At 36.7% G+C, this 18,586-nt stretch overlaps 1 protein-coding gene across 9 annotated transcripts in view; it reads left to right on the forward strand.

Annotated features, from left to right (window-relative positions):
* The window catches only part of PRUNE2 (prune homolog 2 with BCH domain), a 132,137-nt gene that overhangs the window by 29,036 nt on the left and 84,515 nt on the right, over positions 1-18,586 (forward strand). For 8 of the 9 annotated variants that reach the window (XM_023943467.2, XM_023943468.2, XM_023943469.2 and 5 more), the window contains exons 5-6: positions 5,325-5,477; positions 7,930-8,027. In XM_023943467.2, the coding sequence (XP_023799235.2) occupies positions 5,325-5,477; positions 7,930-8,027 (251 nt within the window). The remainder of the gene's footprint in view (positions 1-5,324; positions 5,478-7,929; positions 8,028-18,586) is intronic. The other variant, XM_086869259.1, reaches the window with a different exon arrangement.

Genomic DNA, 18,586 nt, shown 5'->3' on the forward strand with positions numbered 1-18,586 from the left:
ATACAGTGGCTAATTTATTTATTTATTTATTTATAATCAATGACCAATTACATTTTGATTATTAAATTTGGTAGTGCATGTTTGAGGAACTTAGTGGATAAAATGTCCCTGCATTCCTTCTTCTGCATGGTATGAGAAGAAGCCTAGGCAAAGCCTAGGGTACAAAACACAGTTGCACTTGAGACTGGATGCTTTTCTACTTCTCCCAGCAGCACAGCTTGTACAAATAAAAAGTGAAACAGTGCAGCAAGTCCTCTCGATCTCTTAAAACAGAAAAAGTTTTTGTTACTTAAGAATATTTCATTACAAATTTAGAAAAGTCTGTGGTTTTGATGAGATTAATTTAAAAAAAATTAAAAAGTCATAGATACTAACGTGTGTAAATGACAGATTAAACTAAAACAGTCAGAAAATAAGAGATGAGCTACAGCCTGCCAGGTCTATGTTTTGGTTCCCTGTATATATTATGGTCTTTTATTATGAGGTATAGCTTCTTAAATTCATCTCACCATACCATAGGGAGCAAAGGGACTGTGTATCATGGAAGGAGGGCTGGCTCTTTTCATTCCTGCAACTGACAGATGAGTACGTAGAGGCTTGCAGGTTGTCATCTTTCTCTGGGGGCACTTCACAGGCACAGAGGCTGCAAAATACTGTGATTTTCACCTTTTGTTATGTAACTTCCAGTGTAAATCTGTATATAGTTAGTTTGTCTAAATTTCAGATTAAGTTCAGAACAGAAGGCCAAAGTAGAGTGCTAAGAGTTAGGATTTTATTTTCATAAAAATACTGAGAGATACTGCTATCTGAGTCTTTGAGCTGGGAGGCCCTCTTTCATTTTCTGACTTTCCAGTGAGTATTTTGCTGGTAGACTTTTAAGATAAAAGAAAATCTCATGTTTTAATAATGGTCATGTGTTGATCAAGACAGCTTCATTTGTTGACTGTTTTCGAAACTTTTTTCTTAAAGTCTGTTAGCAATTTTTAAGTTTTAATAAAAAAGCAAATGTTTATATATATATAAATTGCACCTTTGACCAAAATTCACCTGCCTGTCAATGTTTAAAAAACTGCAACGGCAGCAACAACAACAACTTGCAAGAGAAAAGGTATTTCCCATGAAACCGAGCATTATTCATTTAGGCATTTTTCTATTTAAAGAATAATTTTTTTCTTAGAGGAGTACTTTTCTGGTATCTTTGTCTCCTTATCAGATGTTATATAAGCTAATTCTACCCTTGTGCTTTTGAGTAGAGCCTGCTTGGGGAATCAGTGTTGTACAGCCATATTTGCCTTACGTTAGAGCTAGTGCTGTCCCTGGATTTGTGCCAGAAGCAAACAATTACAGAACCTGCCAGAGTCCTAGGCCTGTATTATTTTATTTCCCAAGAGATGTTTATAAGGGGACTGTTGCCAAACTCAAGATCCATTAAACTGCTGAATCATTACATTCTCTGTTGCAGCCAGCTGGCAAGGATGTTATTCCAGGCACTCACTGTCAGGTATCTTGGGTCAATGCACTCTCAAAAATGCCTCCTTATGTTTATTTGTATAAGGCCTTGAAGGATGCCACAAGGTGCAAACCACAACATGTAAATATAGACAGATTTCCAGCAAGAGCATCAGCAATTTTTTTAATGTGAATCTGCTTTTGCTAGTGATGAGCTGCATAGCTGAGGTATTTTCATGCCATGTTGGGGCAGTCTGACTTTCAGTAGAGAAGACTAGTTTGTTATTCTAGCCACCCAGACAAATGTTAAGAAATGCCCTTTTAAGGACTTTGGGGATTATGCCAGTATTTTTTTTTTGTTCTGTCTTGTACATTGATCAGATGATTCACATGCTCCCTCATTGATGCATCCTTTATATATATGCCAGGAAGAAGGAATCATTTTGACCTGCAACAAGCACTTCACTTACTTGGACTGACACTTCTTTTCAATATATGGATGCAGGTTTTGTTGGAGGCAGTGCTCCTCCTCTCTTTTACCCAGTTACATTTTATTCCAGCTTCATTGCATTTCCTGTTAATTACTGTAAAGATTGCTTACTGGGGTACATTTACAATTTTGGTTTGCTGTTTTTGGCGGGGGGGGTGGGGAGCGGTGCATGAGGAGTGTTGAAGTCTACTTTCCATAAGGGACTGTTGGTTTTCCTCTTCTCCCTGTCCTTTATTTTTACAGGTTATGGAACAAAACCTTGACAGGAGAAATGCCTGTGTTTTCATTGTACTGTTTCTCTCAGCTATAAACTTATAATTCAGGAGATGCTTTTGCTGTTCTTAATGTTTTCCCAAAACGACTTCTGCCTTCATTAGATCATGTTTAATATTAATGCACAGCAATTGCTTTTGGCAAAACTAATGCTTCGCTTTCAAACTGCTTTGCAAAAAAAGAATAAAATGCACATTTTTAAGAGCCTTAGCCTATTTTCTAGTGACCTCTTCAGAAAAAAAATGTAAAGTGTGATGTATGCAAGAAATAATATTGAATCTTGTATTGCCTATTATATATATATATATTTCTCTGTTTTTAAGCAGACAGCAGCAACCATTATGCTTTCAGAAACCCTGGGGGAGTTGCACCAACACTCAGTAAAATCTGCAGGAGATTTCTGAGACCATGTGTTGCTTTACAGCAGGTTTTTATAAGACAGCACATGACTAAATGAACTAATGACCTTTGGTCAAGCGAAAGTAACTTAAGTGAACTCTTTTGCTAAGCTACCTGGAATCTTAACTCTCACAGGAATGCTGAGGATGCCTGAGGAGGAGAGGTGTGCCTTTCTTTCCTGGTAATGAGGACAATTTTGAAGAACAGTCATAGTATTAAAGGACAAGTAAATGTTGATCTTAGGGCTTGCTGACACCCTAGTAATTTGAGAATTATCCTTTTCTGGCTTGCATCCTAGTATAAAAGTTATCAATTGCATGCACTACAGTATTGGTGTGACTAGTGACATAACCAGAGCTTTTTAAAAACCTTTCTAAGGTGTTTGCCTATTGTGAGTGAAGGTTGCATCAAGCTGACTTCCAGACTGGTGAGCTTGGTTGGATATACAGCTCACACCTTTTGTTCTTTTACATTTTCCCTGTATGTTTGTACTAGGATTTTCTCTTCTTCATCTTACCCAAATACTCTATTCCCTGAAGCGCACACAGCTGTGGTAAAAGTTTCATGCATTGTGTATCTGAGGTTCTGTGCAGATGGACAGACTGCCTGACTCATCCTAATGCTGCTGGAGGGCTTTATGGTATATGCTGCAGCCTCCCTCCAGTAGGTGTGATGAATTTGAACACACATTGTAGACCCAGAACTTTCTGCTAGAGTCTCCATTTCCTTTGTGTGTGCATGAGCAATTTCCCTCTCTGTTTCTGGAGGAATAAAACAAGCAGAAAATCACTGTTGCTAAAATACTTCAAGCGTCCTGGTCCCTGGGTCTGCCATATACCCAGATGCAGCTCTGTGCTTACTGAAAGCATGTTGTGGGGTGTCTCACTCATTCTGGTCACCACTATTTCCAACCTATAGAATATCCCTCAAGAGTGTATATGTAGCACAAGCACTATTATCTGTGGAGCTGAACAACAAAGGGATATTTTTAGATGAATTACCATGGAGGGTGCTGGTTGAGAAACTTTCTTCCTGTTAGAGGGACTGAAAATTCGGCCTTGATAATGGGTATAGATATCTGGGTACTTTATGTATCAGTTATTTACCTATAGAAATTTGCAATCTGCTTGTTATGTTGTGTACCTAAATTTAGAAATAGCAATCTGGATCAGTATACATAATTTTCATGTAGTCTGTATTTATAGAGTATTTTTAATACTATTAAACAGAGCAGGAACATTGTCTTAAAGTGATTGAGAGACTGACATAGAGAGTTGCTGCAAATTGAAAGAATATTGGCAGTTACAGTATCTGTAATAGAAACATAGACTGGAATGTCATGTATTTGTATTTAATTCCAGAAATTAGTATCTGATGGGGAGCAGCTTTTGGCTTGTTAAGCATTATTTATTATTTAATCCACACAGGATTTGTTTAATAAGGGTGTGTGTACCCTTTTTAATGGCACAATAATTTTGTGTTGCAAGAGGTTTGTAAATTTTGAAGAAATGCTATTTGTTATTTCATGTGATGATATAGTAGGAGAAAAGGAAAATTAATATATAGTAGATGTAGTAGATGTTTGGATCCTGGCTCATCTGATGAGATTGAGGGTGGCAGTGTCAAGGTTTTTCATTTACTCTTTTTTGCTCTGTGTAAAGCCTAAGCTCTTTGTTTTGTAGTCACTATCTAACTCATTTATCGTACTTATTGTACTCGATTGCTCATTGACCCAGCATAATGCAATGGAATCATACACTTGTTTGAAATTCTTGTGCACAGTAGAATACTAAATAATTTCAAGGCTGAAGTGTAAGATTTTATTATCCTGAATTTACTGTGAGTGATTGGAAGAAAACACTATTTTTGGGTGTATTGGTAAATGGAATCCCAGTACCCAGGGAATGGAAGGGATGACTTAACGTGCAGCATGTAGTTGTCGGAAAAGACATCATTCTCACTTCCATATTGTAAGACAATTCCAATCACTATGAAGTTATTTACTGGGTTATGTTTCTCTTAAATTTTAAAATTTTGGTTATCTGAATTGGTGGGTTTTTGGTGTGTCTGTTGACAAGAATTAGCCAGAGTCTGTTACACTGCAGTGACCAATGACTTTAAGATCATTTAGTTCAAACACCACTGCCATGAGCAGGGACACCTTTCACTATCCTGGTTGCTCAGAGCTGGTCCAACCTGGCCTTGGGCACTTTCAGGGATGGGGCATCTCCAATTCTCTGGGCAGCCTGTTCTGGTGGCTCACCATCCTCACAGCAGAGTATTTCTTCCTTACGTCCGTTGTCGGAATTCACTGACATGTCTGTAGAGGGAAGGCTGACAGTGTGGATTTATGTGTCAAAACACACCAGCACTTGGTTTAATGCCTGGAGAGAGGAGAACGTAGGGTGGTGTTTGTCCATCAGCTGCTGCTGGCTGTGCTGCACTGCTCTGTTAGTGTACAGAAGCACGCTGCACCCTGTGGCAGCACTAGGACCAGCCAATTAGCTGAAGCAGAGGCACTGAGCAGGCAGCCAGTTCTGATCTAGGAGCTTCATGTTAAAAGGATGTTTCTGTGTGAATTCAGTGAGCTCTCAGTGGAAACAACCTCCAAGAATGAATGGGCTTGGGAAGCAATACAGTAAAACTTCTGTTTCAATAGTTCCCCTTTGATATTTACAGGAGACATTCATTTTTTTGTCTTTCAATATTTCAGGGAGCATTCTCTTCAAGTGCATGTCTTTGGAAACTGACAGAATGACAGAGCAGCAGGAGAAAGTACTGTCCACCTTGGAGGAAAGGTTTCCAGATCTTCCCCCACGAGAGGAAATTATCTCCGTTCTCCAGGAAACGCAGTTTAATGCCCAAGGTAGTGCAACTTCCTTCCATTTTTCAGACCTTTTACAAATTTATTTGTGTAACTTACCAGAATATTGTCTGTGGTGAAAATAGATGCAGCATGCTATCTCCATTGACAGTTAAATGTTGTATATTAAGTTTAAACTAAGTTGCTTACATTCTAAATCATGGAATTATGATTTCTTTTGAGGAACTACTTAGCTCATAAATAATATTTTATTGTTTTTGCAGATAAAGTTAAAAATTCATTTTTTATATTGCTTTTACAAGTATAAGCTCATCAATTTATATCGATTCACATGGACATAAAAAATGTGTCAGCCCATGGGCAGAAATTGTGTTGCAATTGCCTATGTGGTGTGGAAGTAGATTTTGTTTTATGACACAGATTTACTAAGGGCTGTGTACAGATGAAGTGAATTTGACATCAGACTCACATTGATGATGCACTGGGAAAGTTGCAATTCTTTTCCTTTCTTCTGATAGAAATACCAAATAGAAATATTCAGTGATCTAAAGTGGCAATGTTTGGACCCAAAATTTAGTAGCAGGCTTTTGAAGAGATGCTGTGAAAGCTGAAGAAGATTGTTGCAATAACTCTTGAGTTTTTTTACTGACATTTGCTGCCAAGCTTTTACCAAAGAGTGAGTATTAAATTTGTAGGGATATTTCTCTGTTAGATATATCAGGTAAGCACAGGGTCCATGCAGACCAAGGGTCTTTTTTTATTCTCTATCTTCCCATATGCAGAAAGTAGTCATTAAAATTCAGACCATCAGTCTGAGACAGCTGCCCTGTCTGGTAGATAAAGACAGAATTTGCCCTTTCTTTCAGTGAGATTACAAGTTGATTTAGTTCAGGTCTATAAGCGTTCACATGATTTCTCTTAAGTTCAAGAAATCAAAGTTCAGGAATGAACTGTATGCAGTCTAGATTGGAAAGTGGCAGTGAAAGTGGCTTTTATGGAAGTCAGTACTTAGTTCTGCCAGTTGCCAAGGAAAATGGTTTAATACTGTTTGTCATGAAGTTTTCTCAAATAGCAAATGCGAAACTTGGGCAAGTATATGTAGTGGGTCTAGTCTGCATGGTCCTGGTTGCCAGTAATTTATATATGTCACATGAGGCATGGGGAGGGTACTGTCCTACACTCCTTTTTATTTATTTTTTTTGCTTATAGCTTCTGTTTTCGATGGATTACAAGGTACATATTTACTGTGTATTCATATTACAGATGCACATATTGCATGTGACGCTTTTTTTAGTAGGATGTTGCTAAGTTTCAGGAGCCCCTGTGTAACTTCTGCTAAGTATTTTACCTTATTTACCTGTTACTTGAGGCAACATTAGGACAATTGAGCCAAAAAAAAATCTGTTTCTGGCAGAATTAATGATTTATTGGCCTGAATTCATTTGTTATTTGAGGCACAATATGTTGCAGCCCCCCAAAAAGTCTACAGGTTATATACAAAAAATTTTACATGACAGATGTGTAAATGTTCATCTTGTCATTGGACTGACTGCAGTAGCTGGACTCAAAGAACAGTAATGAAAGGATTAATTTCTTTGACTCAAGTTGGTATTTGTTTCCCTCTTGAAAATCATTTATACAAACACGTGGTGGATGCTAAACTGCTGTGCTTTAAAGGTTGGTGGACATTTTAGGTGGCTTGCAGCATTCTTTACACAGACATTTGGCTATCAGGTCTGCATTGCAGTCATATGATGTAGTTATGTTCCTCTACATAATATGTATTTGTTTTGGACAAACGTGTCCAGTGGGGGAAACTAGCCACCTGGATTTTCAATACCTTGTGCTTAAACTTACCAATGTGTCTGGTTGCAATTCCTGTTTTATACCATTGTTTCTGATGAGAGTGTTTCTGTGGTCCATAAACATACACTTCGTTCATGAATGATTTGATGTTCATAAAAAAACCCCCATTGGTGTTACCAATTTGTGAAGATGGTCAGAAATATTGAATGGTTGTGTTTACAAAATATCTAAAATGCCTTGATTTTGAATATTTCATAAACACCATAATAGTCCACAGGTACTTTCCAGTATATTACTTATTCCAGAATTAATTTTATATTTGTGATTTCATATTAGACCATGGAGATTGTCTAGCTAGACATTTATCATCAGCTGGAAGTATGTTCACTTCAAAAATTCAATGTTTACACAGGAACACAGGTGTTGCAGGAGACTTAATTCTTCATACTTCATTGTTGTTAGTGTGTATCCTCCTTTAAATTTCTTTTTTTCTTGAAAAAAAAAAATCCCTCTAGAAACATTAAGCATTGAAATATTAATGTTACTTTTAATTTTCTCATGTGATGTTCTGAAGTACAGAAAGAAAGTTCATCACTAAGGTAAGGTCTAAGCTGTGTTTTTAACTTATGTTGATGCATCTGTCTGCTGTAGATAATTGTATAAATGGAAATTTGTTTATTTTCTTAAGCAGGTGCGAGTATTGAGGAGGTTATGCTCAAGGATCTCAGGGAGATTTCAGATGGAGAAATCAAAGTAGCAATTAGCACTGTGTCCATGACTCTGGAGGTAAGACGAAACTTAAAACATGTTTAACAGCCTTATTGCATATGGAGATGGTTCTTTAAAAGAAATTGTGAACAAGTTGTTTTCTCAGTATTTTCTGAAGTATGAATGGAATTCTCAGTGATTTAATTAACTTTGAGAGAACTAGTAGATTTTTGTTGTCTGACTTTCATTGTTATAATATTACGATTATTTCTTCCCTTTAGATTGTACCATGGTGTGTTAAAAACAATGGCATAAACAAGTTGGGACCTTTGCATGAGTTGAAGGTGTGAGCTTTCTACCTTGATCTGAAGGAGAGTTACATATTTCTGGATATTATGGAAAAATATTATTTTTTAAAAGTGAATGCTTAGATCACTGAACAAGTATGACATGATGCTGTTATTTCTCACTGAAGTTTGCATACTGGCATATTGATTGGTAATAAAACCTAAGTGGTCTGAAAAAAATATCAGTAACTTAAGCATCTTTATATAGTATGTGTTCGTAATTTTCAGTCCCTTCTTTTGCATGAAGGTCACCTATACAAAAGCATTTGAAATGTAGAAGAAATTTTTGTCTACTTTTGCACTAAATCCAAACCATCTTTTTTTACGTCAAATGCTACTAAAAAAAAAAAAATCTCTTGAATAGTTCTCGCCTTGTATGTCCTAAGAGATTTCTTAATATGTGTGTCTTGTGATGCATTTTACAAAAATGCTTCTGTGGTTGAAGGAGTTTTTGTTACAATCCAGCTAATAATTATCCATAGATTTCTGCTTGCATACTTAAATATAAAAAACAAATTGGGTAGCAAAGCTTCAAGAAATTAAGTAGAATCTATTAGTTTTCAATTAGTTGTTTCAATATTAAGCAGTCTTTACCATAAAAACAGCATTGCTTTATGAACAATAATTTGATCCTAAAAATTATGCTGAGGCTGGGCAGAAAGGGGATGGGGAAAGAATATTGTAAGATAAATCTCCAAAAAAGAAAATGGGATTTTCTAAAGTTCTTAATAAAATCCTCATCTTCTTTTGTTTTAAATATTTCTCTTTTACTCTGTTAGTTTCAGTTAATGTTGTACAGAGCCTGGAGCTAATTAGGAGCTAGCTAGCACATTACACTTTCTTTTGTTTGTTTTGTGTTCAGTAACTATGTAGAATACAGAGCAAATGTAGGAGCTAGCTAGCACATTGCGTTTTCTTTTGTTTATTTTATGTTTAATAACTATGTAGAATACAGACCTTGTGCTCCACATGTCTAAGCTCCAGGTAGATCAGTCTGACCTTGTCTTTGCAACTCTATATGCTCAAATTAATTGTAACTCAGAACTTGTCTTCCTTTTGGCTGGATCTCACAGTTTGACTTTGTCAAGAGTGGGTATTCCTAGTTCTCAAAGTAGGCAAATTTTCAACCTTTTTTCGATGAAGTGTAACATGTGATGCTGACTTAACTTGGAAGTTAAGCAGTAAATGTTTCATAATTGTTTTTCTTACTTAGCTAGTGGTCATTGTGGAGGGCAGACGAAATTTGTTTGCCTGTAAGAACAAAGTGAACAGATTTTACTGATGTTAGATGATTTTAGTCTGCTAAGTATTTTTTTTACTAGTATTTGTGATGGGATTTCTTTCTGGAGGTCACAGGTACTTTCCTTTGCTTTTTGGTGGCTGTTGTTCTGCTGTGAATAGGCTGTGCCAGAAAGGACTAACTTTTCGGGAGTTTAACTGCTTTTCTTTTCCCTAGATATAATGTGTGTGAAGTTACTGGGATGGAGATGAGTTTTGAATTTGCTTCATTACAGCTCTTTGTTGAAATGTCTCCTGAAAACCTTCATTTTTGGTTCTTGGCCAGCAAAATACAGTGTTTTTACTAGCGATAGGGATGTAGTTACTTCACCCAGTGTCAGAAACACAATACGTATAAGAAAATTAATGACAAAACTGTCCAGACCTGTCTATGTTCTGGTATGAACTCAGAATCCACAAACTTTAATGAATTTATGATTTTCTTGGCAATAATAATGGTAGTTTGTTATTCATCCTCAAAGTGCTCCACAGATGCTACTTGATAAATTATTAAGGAACTATGAATAGGCTTGGCAATAGGTGTTGAATCTCTAGTGTGTTTGTTTTTTTTCTTCTTCAGAAATACTGCAAGGTCACTTTTTTTCCTTAATAACCAACAAATAATGTATCTTCCATTAAAGTGCTTTCTATTAGGCAGTCATTTTGTGTGAATGTGTTTAGAGAGAGTCTGTATGCAGCTTTGCCTTTCTTGAGATAACCACCTTTGGCCTTCCTGGATTTAGGTGGCATTAAACCTATAAGTTGGAATCAGACCTGTGTCACCAGTGACTGTCTGTCAGAGTGCACACTGCTTGAATTTTGCATACACGATCACTTTATTTTTGAAGAGAACAACAAAATAAAAGTGACACTGCCCAGATCACAGTTATTTTTGTTGCCTTTGCTGTGAAGTTTCTCCAAGGCATAATAATGATTACTTATAAGATATTGTAGCTATATTCAATGCATGTGTTACTGTTAATTTCTATTACATTTTGTTACACCCTTTGGGTATCTTGCTGTTTTGCTACTGGAATTCTCTTGGAATTGAGAAATGTCTTCTCAATGCAACTTTCTGGGAAAGTAATTTTCTTCCTGAGAAATGAATACTGTTGTAAAGCAAAGTCTGTTCTCTGCTTTTTTTTATCAATGTTCAGTTCAGCTGAAATGGCTCATTATAACATAGATTACTAATATGCTTGTTGTACTTTTATCTGCTGGTCCACGAAAATTTATTCTAACTACTCACAGAACTTAGAGTTACACAAAACCAATTACCACCTGAGGAAGCAGGTCAGTATGTATCCACAAAGTATGTGGATGCCATGGCCAGAGGCATGAACCTCAACAGGCCTTCAGAACATACTCCTTTGTCTGTCAGAGTCAGTAGCAGAGGCTGCTATCACAAGTGACCTGCAAGTTCATACTGCCATGGGAAGCTTGACTGTCCTTAGGTAGCCTCCATAGTACAAATGAGTTGGGAATGGTACCAATAGGAAGTTTTGTCTCTTGTAACAATTTCCCCCTTTGTGGCTTTATGCCTCAGAGGAACTTACAGGGGAAGTCCCAGCAACAATAATTTAAGAAATACAAACGTGTTTGGTGGAGGGTTTATCATATTCTTGTGCAAAAACAGTCTTATCTTGGAGATACAGTTTAATTTTAATTTTAAAGCTACTTTGTAGCATTAGTAAGAAACACAAGTTTCACTAGTTTGGACAATTTTTTTCCCGCATTTTGAAAAGTGATGTTTTTAATACTTCTGTAGAGCAAATCAAGAACTTCTATCTTAGCTGAAGCATGTCAGACAAGTTCTAGGTAGACCATTATACCAAACTAAGTGAGATTACAAAGTGTGTCTTTGGAGATTTGAACTTCTGTTATCTGTGTGCAATGATTATGTATATATATGGTATATTTGGCAACTTTTTTCTCTCAGTATAAATGTAAACGTATTTTAAATGGCAGATTGGCCCATGAATTTGTTTTTAATGCAAAAACCCCAAGTAAACATGTTAACATTTAATCTTCCAGTAATGGAATTGGAAACAAAATTCTCAGCAACTTACAATAGCAATATGGCTCAAAAGTATTTTTCTGATGCCTGTTGTGAGAAGTTAGGGTATGTAAAATAAATGATGTATAGAGCTGTAGGAATGCGACTTTTGCAGACTACCTTATGTCTAAGGAACATTAAACATAGGGTTCTCGTTTAGCAAATAAATAACCATTCATTTCAATGGCTGCATAGTCTGGACTTTTGTGCATATTTTTGCAAAGATGAGAAGAGGCCATTAGGGATTTAATATAAAATAAATCGCCACGGGGTCTTCTTGTCGTCCTAGTCTTTCTGCCACATGGTGTGTCACTAATGTGCATAAATGGGCTTAAATGAATTTGTTATCTGTATTACATTTGCAGTATGTATATATTTATATATTATTTTTTAATTGTGTTTAAAAATAAAACATTAAATACATCATTTCTGAGAGTTGAAAACATACCATTTGTAAATAAATCAACCTTAATTAAGGTCTTAAAATGTCAGTGTGTGATATCTGCCTTAGGAAATTTATAACATATATAGTACATAACGCTTAAACATACTTTCATTTGCTTTTTCATAAGTATTAAGAGGCTAATGTCATAACCTCATATGACTGAGTTGTGCAGCCACACGTGCATTAACACAAATACCATACTTCTGCTTAAACATCAGACTGCCGCCTTCTGGAGCACAATAGCTGTCCAGTTGATGCCTCAAGTCAGCCAAAGTACCCCCATTGTAGCAAGTAGAATTCAATGCGTGAAGAGGTTTAGACAGGCAAGCTGAATTCTCTGTAGTGACTTCCCTCTAAAGAAATGAATCTGATGGGGAGAGCCGTTTAAGTGGTGGTTTTAAGTGGTTGCTGTTGTAGCCATTTGGGAAATAAGCCAGACCAATCAGAGCAGTGACAGTTGTTCCGTAGCTGCTTCCCAGGAAGACCTGGCACCTTGTGTATTTATACAAGTGTGCAGAGCCTGGAGAATAAACACTAGGAGCTCTACATCTAGTCAGAAAGTTAAAGTATCATGGGGGTAACTGAAACATGAAACATGAAACATGAAACAAGTCCCATGGCTGGAGGAATATGATGGGGTGTTTTGTAAAGAGAGGGAGGGGAGGAGGGGGACTTGCACTTTAAGTTAAGGAGAACCTCCAATGTATGGAAGATAACTAAAGTGACTATAGAAGCCGTATCAAGTGCCTCTGGTCCAGGTTGAAAGGGGCATCTCCAAGCAATATTGCAGAGTTTGGGATCTGTGACCTCTGAAGGTTAGTAGTAAGTACTTAGAAGAGCAAGCTTCATCTTGCTCAGACCTCAATTGAAAGGGAAGCTTTAATGGAGAATAAATGAGCTAGCAACTGATGTGAATTTTCCAAGATGGCTCTCATGAAAGCACAAAACCAGTTCATTCTCTTCAAAGGGAAGAGAAGTAGGTGGAACATGAGACCCTCTTGGTTTAACTGTGAGCTTCTGAGTCTGTTCAGGACCAAAAGAGAAGCACACCAGAGATGGAAAAAGAATTACAAATCTGTTGAGAGCCCCGAGAACATTGTTAGGGCATGAGATGCCCTTAGAAAAGCAAAGACTCAGCTTCAATTGAAATTGACAAGAGATGTCAGAAAGTACAAGAAAGGGGATATAAGTTGAATATATAAATGACAAGCAGAAACAGGGAAAACTACTGTCCCAGTTCTAAATGGGAGAGGTGAAATAGTCACCAACAGCACTGAGAAGTCAAAAGTTCTCAGCACTTCCTTGACCTCTGTTGTCACCAGCGCAGCTGGGCCCCAGATGCTGGTGGAAGCAAAAGTCTGTGTTGATGCAAGCAGACCCATTGTCAGGGTAGGAAAAAATGCAAAAATGCTGTGCGGGCTCTTACAGGAACTTGGCTTCTGCAAATCGATAGGACCTTACAGTATCCACTCAAGAATATTGGAGAGCTGACTGGGGTCATTGTGAGGCTGTTCTCCATAATCCTTGAGAAGTTTTGGAGATCAGGAGACAATCCAGAAAGACTGGAAGAAAGCTAATGTCACCCCCATCTACAAGAAGAGCTTAAAAGAGGCCCCATGAAATTAGAGGTCCTGAAATGTTACGACACAAATCCTTCTGGGAGGATTCATTGGGATTCAGATGAACCAGGTGACTGGGAAAAGCCAGCACGGGTTATCCAAGGCCAAATTGTGCTCGACAAACCTGATGGCCTTCTACAGCAAAGTAGCCTGTTTTGTTGACGTGGGACAAGCCATGGACATTGTCTGCCTGTGTTTCTCCAAGGCTTCCCCTGTGATCTCCCACAGGCTCCTGGTGAAGCTGTTGTGTAACAGTCTGGACAAGCTGCCTGGCCAGTGGGTGGGGAACTGACCCACAGGCAGCACCCAGAGTGGGGGTAAATGTCTCCTTTTCCAGCTGGCAGCCTGGCACAAGTGGGGTCCCCCCGGGATTGGTGTTAGTCCAGTGCTGTTTCTTGTCTTCATAAGTGGTCATCCAGGGCACTTAAAGTCACTCAGGGATCGAGTGAACACTTTGGAAGGGAGAGCCACCCTGTAGGCTGGAAGAGTGGGAAAAGAGGGACCTTTTGAAGTCCTGCAAGGACAAGTGTAAGGTCTTTCCCCTGGGGAAACATTGGGAGCACAAGGTTGGGAGGCAGCGCCATGGAAAAGGACCAGGGATTGCCAGTGAGCAACAAGGTCAGTATGAGTGAGCAGTGTGCTGCTGCAGCAGAGGAGCCCAGTGAGATCTTGGTCTGCATCCACAGGGGCTTCAGCAGCAGAGATTATCCCATTCTTGTCAGTGTTTGTCAGGCCACACCTGGAATACAGTTTTGGTCTCTGCCATACAAAAAAGATATGGAGAGGCTGGAGAGGGTAGAGAGAGTGAGATGATCACAGAGATGATCAAAGGGCTAGGAAGCCTGACATTAGAAAAGAAAGCTTAGGTGAGACCTAAACACCAGGTTCTAGTATTTAAAGAGTGGCTATTAAAAGAATGGAGACTCAGTTTTTACAAGGAGTCACATGGAAAAAATGAAGGATGATGCATACAAGTCACTCCTGGGGAGATTCTGATTAGACACAAAAGGAAAATATTTCATAATGATAACAATCAGTCATTGGAATAATCCCCAGAGAAGTTGTGTATTCCTTAGCATTAGGCATTTTAAGGTTCATCTGGGCAGGATGCTGGACCACCTTGTCTAGAATGCTTTTGTCAAAAAAGTTTGGACTTGGTCATCCTTGAGATGTTGTCTAACCTGTTATTCTGTGATTCAAAAGAGTGCTTCCTAATTAAGTATAAAAAAATCAAATGGCAGCAAAAATTACTTTGATTACTGTGATTAGCAGGATTGCTTATAGTTTTCTTATCAGATTCCTTTCAGAAGGTGATATGGGAGTGATTCAAGCAAAAGCTCCTCCACTCAATGAGCTGCTTCTGCATGAAGTCATATAGGTTGTTACTATGGTTTCTTGAGATTTGAGAAAAATGTAAACTTGTAAAACTGGCTAGGACCATTACATCCACGAATCTTCCCAGTTCAGCCATGAGATTTATTCAAATGTCATTTTTGCAAGGTGTATTTGATCTTTTTATTCTATAGTACTGTCACAACAGATAGTAAGCCAGAAGCATCAGAATTTTTTGTACTTGCAGTATCACCTAAATAATGCACAGGGTAAACAATGGCATCAGGTATGATTTTAGGATTTAATTTTTATTTTGGCATCTGAATAAATTGGATAGATGTCATTGGTTATAATTAGTGTAACATCTGGTTTAATTTGGTCCAAGCTATCATTTACAACTTTGCTTTTAATGGTTTATTTCAGTCTTGGTTCAAAAGTTAATAAAGTAAAATAACTATGGAAATTATTAAAGGAATGAGCAATCTGCTAACGTAACAGTAAAAATGTGCTTGTGCTCACAAGTACATTGTTTAAAAAGATAAAGTGTTTTCTTTCGTATCATTTGTGAAATGTGTTTAAATAAATTAAGGTAGTTTCTTTATGAAATACAGTTGCAAAATGTGCACCATCTTTCAGCTAAGTAAAATGCTATAATCTACCGTATCATTATTGGCCTGTATTTCTGACTTCTACAAAGCTGACTAATTTATCATTTGTATACTCTTGTAGTTCTTGTCAGTAGCACTCAGCTTAGCTGCTTATGGGGCATAGACATTGACAGCGGGAGGTGCTATTTTGAGAAACGTTCAGCATAAAGAGTTGTTTCTATGAAATTTAATGCACTTTTAAAAAAAATTCAGTGTAAAAGCTAGCGTGAACATTTAACATTTTAAGATCTGGCCATAATGCATAAGAATACAAGAACTGATAATAGGGATGACAATAGGAATATTACAGAAATTATATTTTCTACTATGTAAATTTTGTTTTTTCTTTGATAGTGTATGGGAAACAAATTAATGAAAATGTTGAACTGTTGATCCAACATTACATTATAATGTAATGTAATCATTATTAGAATGATATAATAATATAATATAATATAATATGATATAATAATATAATATAATATAATATAATATAATATAATATAATATAATATAATATAATATAATATAATATAATATAATATAATATAATATGTGAATATAATAAACATAACATAATAACCTAGCTATAAGTAAAAAGACATTTTGAGTTTGCTAGTGTTAGTGTTGCAGTACTACAGAAGCCAGCCATTCTGTCAACAGGATGTGAAGAGAGATACAGTGTATTTCTAAAGAAATATTCTGCTTGATGACTGCTTTTGTGCTTTTAATTCACAAATTTTTAAATCCTCCCACTTTTAAAATCATGTAATATTTGTTTAGAATACTGATGTTTTGATGCTGAAATCCCATGAAGTTTTCCTGATGTGTCTTGAAATACTACTTTTGTTCCATTTGGCAAAGCATGTCCTAAAATTTCTTCTGAACTCTAATGTAAAGGAATGCTTAGCACTTGTAAACACTACAATAGCCTCTGATTTATCATACACTACTGGATTTTATACCTCCTACTACATATCGGAAGCGCAGTCCTGAAACTGTTGGATATTTCAGGATGTAGGAATTTTTGAATTTTGAATTAGGCAGATCAAGTGCTTTGAAAGATTTTTACAATTCACATATATTCTCTGTTTAGATGATGATGGGAAAGATCCTTTTTTTGACTCTGTAACTGGATACACTCTCAGGACTTGAAGTGAAGTGTTTTGTCTAACCAGAAACTTCAGGGTTTATTTAATTTTATATGCAGTTTTATATATTTTATTTATAGTATAGGGATTAAAAATTTACAAAATAGTTAAAGTTGAAAGCTTTCAACCCCTATTTGAGTTTTCAAATTCAGGTTAGCTAAGAATACTAATTCTACCAAAGACTGCAATTTTCCTTTCTCTCATTCCAGGAGACAGATAACATTTTCTCAGAAAGATCACCACTTCTTAGAATTATTCACTGCTTCTATGTGTCTCCATCCAAATGTAGTTTTCATCATAAAGCAGCTGCATGAATGGTATTCCCCAAAAAGTATAGTTTCTTCTGCAACTCTGTAGCTAAGTTGTTTGGGTACATTGAATACTTTGTGTATTTAAATGAGTACATATTAAGTCTAACCTGCAGGCTCTTTGAGGGAAAAAAACCAACATTCATAATTCCTATGTATGTTGAGAGTACTGCAACATCTTACTTTTTTGTCATTTTTTCTTTTTCCATATAGACTTGATAAAGTGTAAAATGAAAATTCCTTCAGGGTAATCTTGCACTGCTGTCATGATAAAGACCTTTATTACTTTGTCCATTAGATATTCTGTGCATGAATGTCTCGAAATTACTGCATTTCTGAAATGAAATGACATCTTTAACAAAAATTGCATAGTACAGATTGAATTTATTAATTACAAAAAGAAAAAAAAAAGAGCAGGAAGGTCTACATTTGTTGTTTTCCTGACTGCTTTGTTGTTGGTTTTTTTAAATTTCTTTGTCAGAAGATAATCACTGTACTTTGAATTTCATAACTTATTTGCGATTTGTGGTTAATAAAAGAATCATCCTATGACTGAAAATTCAGGTATGGAGAGCTTTATTTTCTCATAGTGGCCTAAGTTTTGGAATTTTGTACAAAGCCTGAGATTTTTTTTTTACTGTTTAGACTAAAGAAAAAAAAGGCAAGACATAAGCAGAATAGGGTACTTTATTCAGCTGTGATCGTGTAGCTCTCAATGTGTCAGAATTTCTTTTGCCTGTTGGACATAAGAATGCCTTCCAGAATTCTTACTTCTAAACAACAAATCAACAGACCACTGTTGAGGCTGGTGAGGAAAAACCTATCGAGGCCACAAAGTTTACAGCAGAGCACAACAGTAGAATCTTTTTAATCTAATCTTAGCCAAATATGAAAAATCAAAGATTTTGCATTACAGCTATGGGGAATTGAGGCATGTATACAACCTTTTCACATTTCTCTCAGTTCTGTGAGAAAGAATTAATATGTCTGAATACAAGCTGCTTTGTTCTATGGCTCAGGTCAAACAGGATTATAGAGTTGGTAGTAAAATGAAATAGAGAACCTGAAAAATTTCCTATCTTAATTGTCAGACAGTTTTTCTTCCTCCTTTGCATGAACAGCCAAAGACCTTGAAAAAAAATCTCTCCTCCCCTAGATGCTACCTTTACAAACAAAGTGGATCAGATGGTATCTGTTACAGGTTCTGGCACTTTCTACAGGAGGACAAATGTCACTGATAGATATATTGTAACTTGCCTGCATTTTACCCCACCCATCTTGATGCTGTTGTTGCCTTAGTCTCATTTTCAGAGAAATTTTGTAAAAAATTACTCTCTCTCCATCCTTTATGGGGGGCAGGGGTAGAAGGGAAGATCTAGATTTTAGATCTCTAGGTTAGATCTAGACTTAGAGAAAGGTAAGAGTAAACAAGATCCACAAGGAATCATCTTCAG

This window comes from Cyanistes caeruleus, chromosome Z (assembly GCF_971803275.1).
Source record: "Cyanistes caeruleus chromosome Z, bCyaCae1.hap1.1, whole genome shotgun sequence".
NCBI classification, from domain to species: Eukaryota; Metazoa; Chordata; class Aves; order Passeriformes; family Paridae; genus Cyanistes; species Cyanistes caeruleus.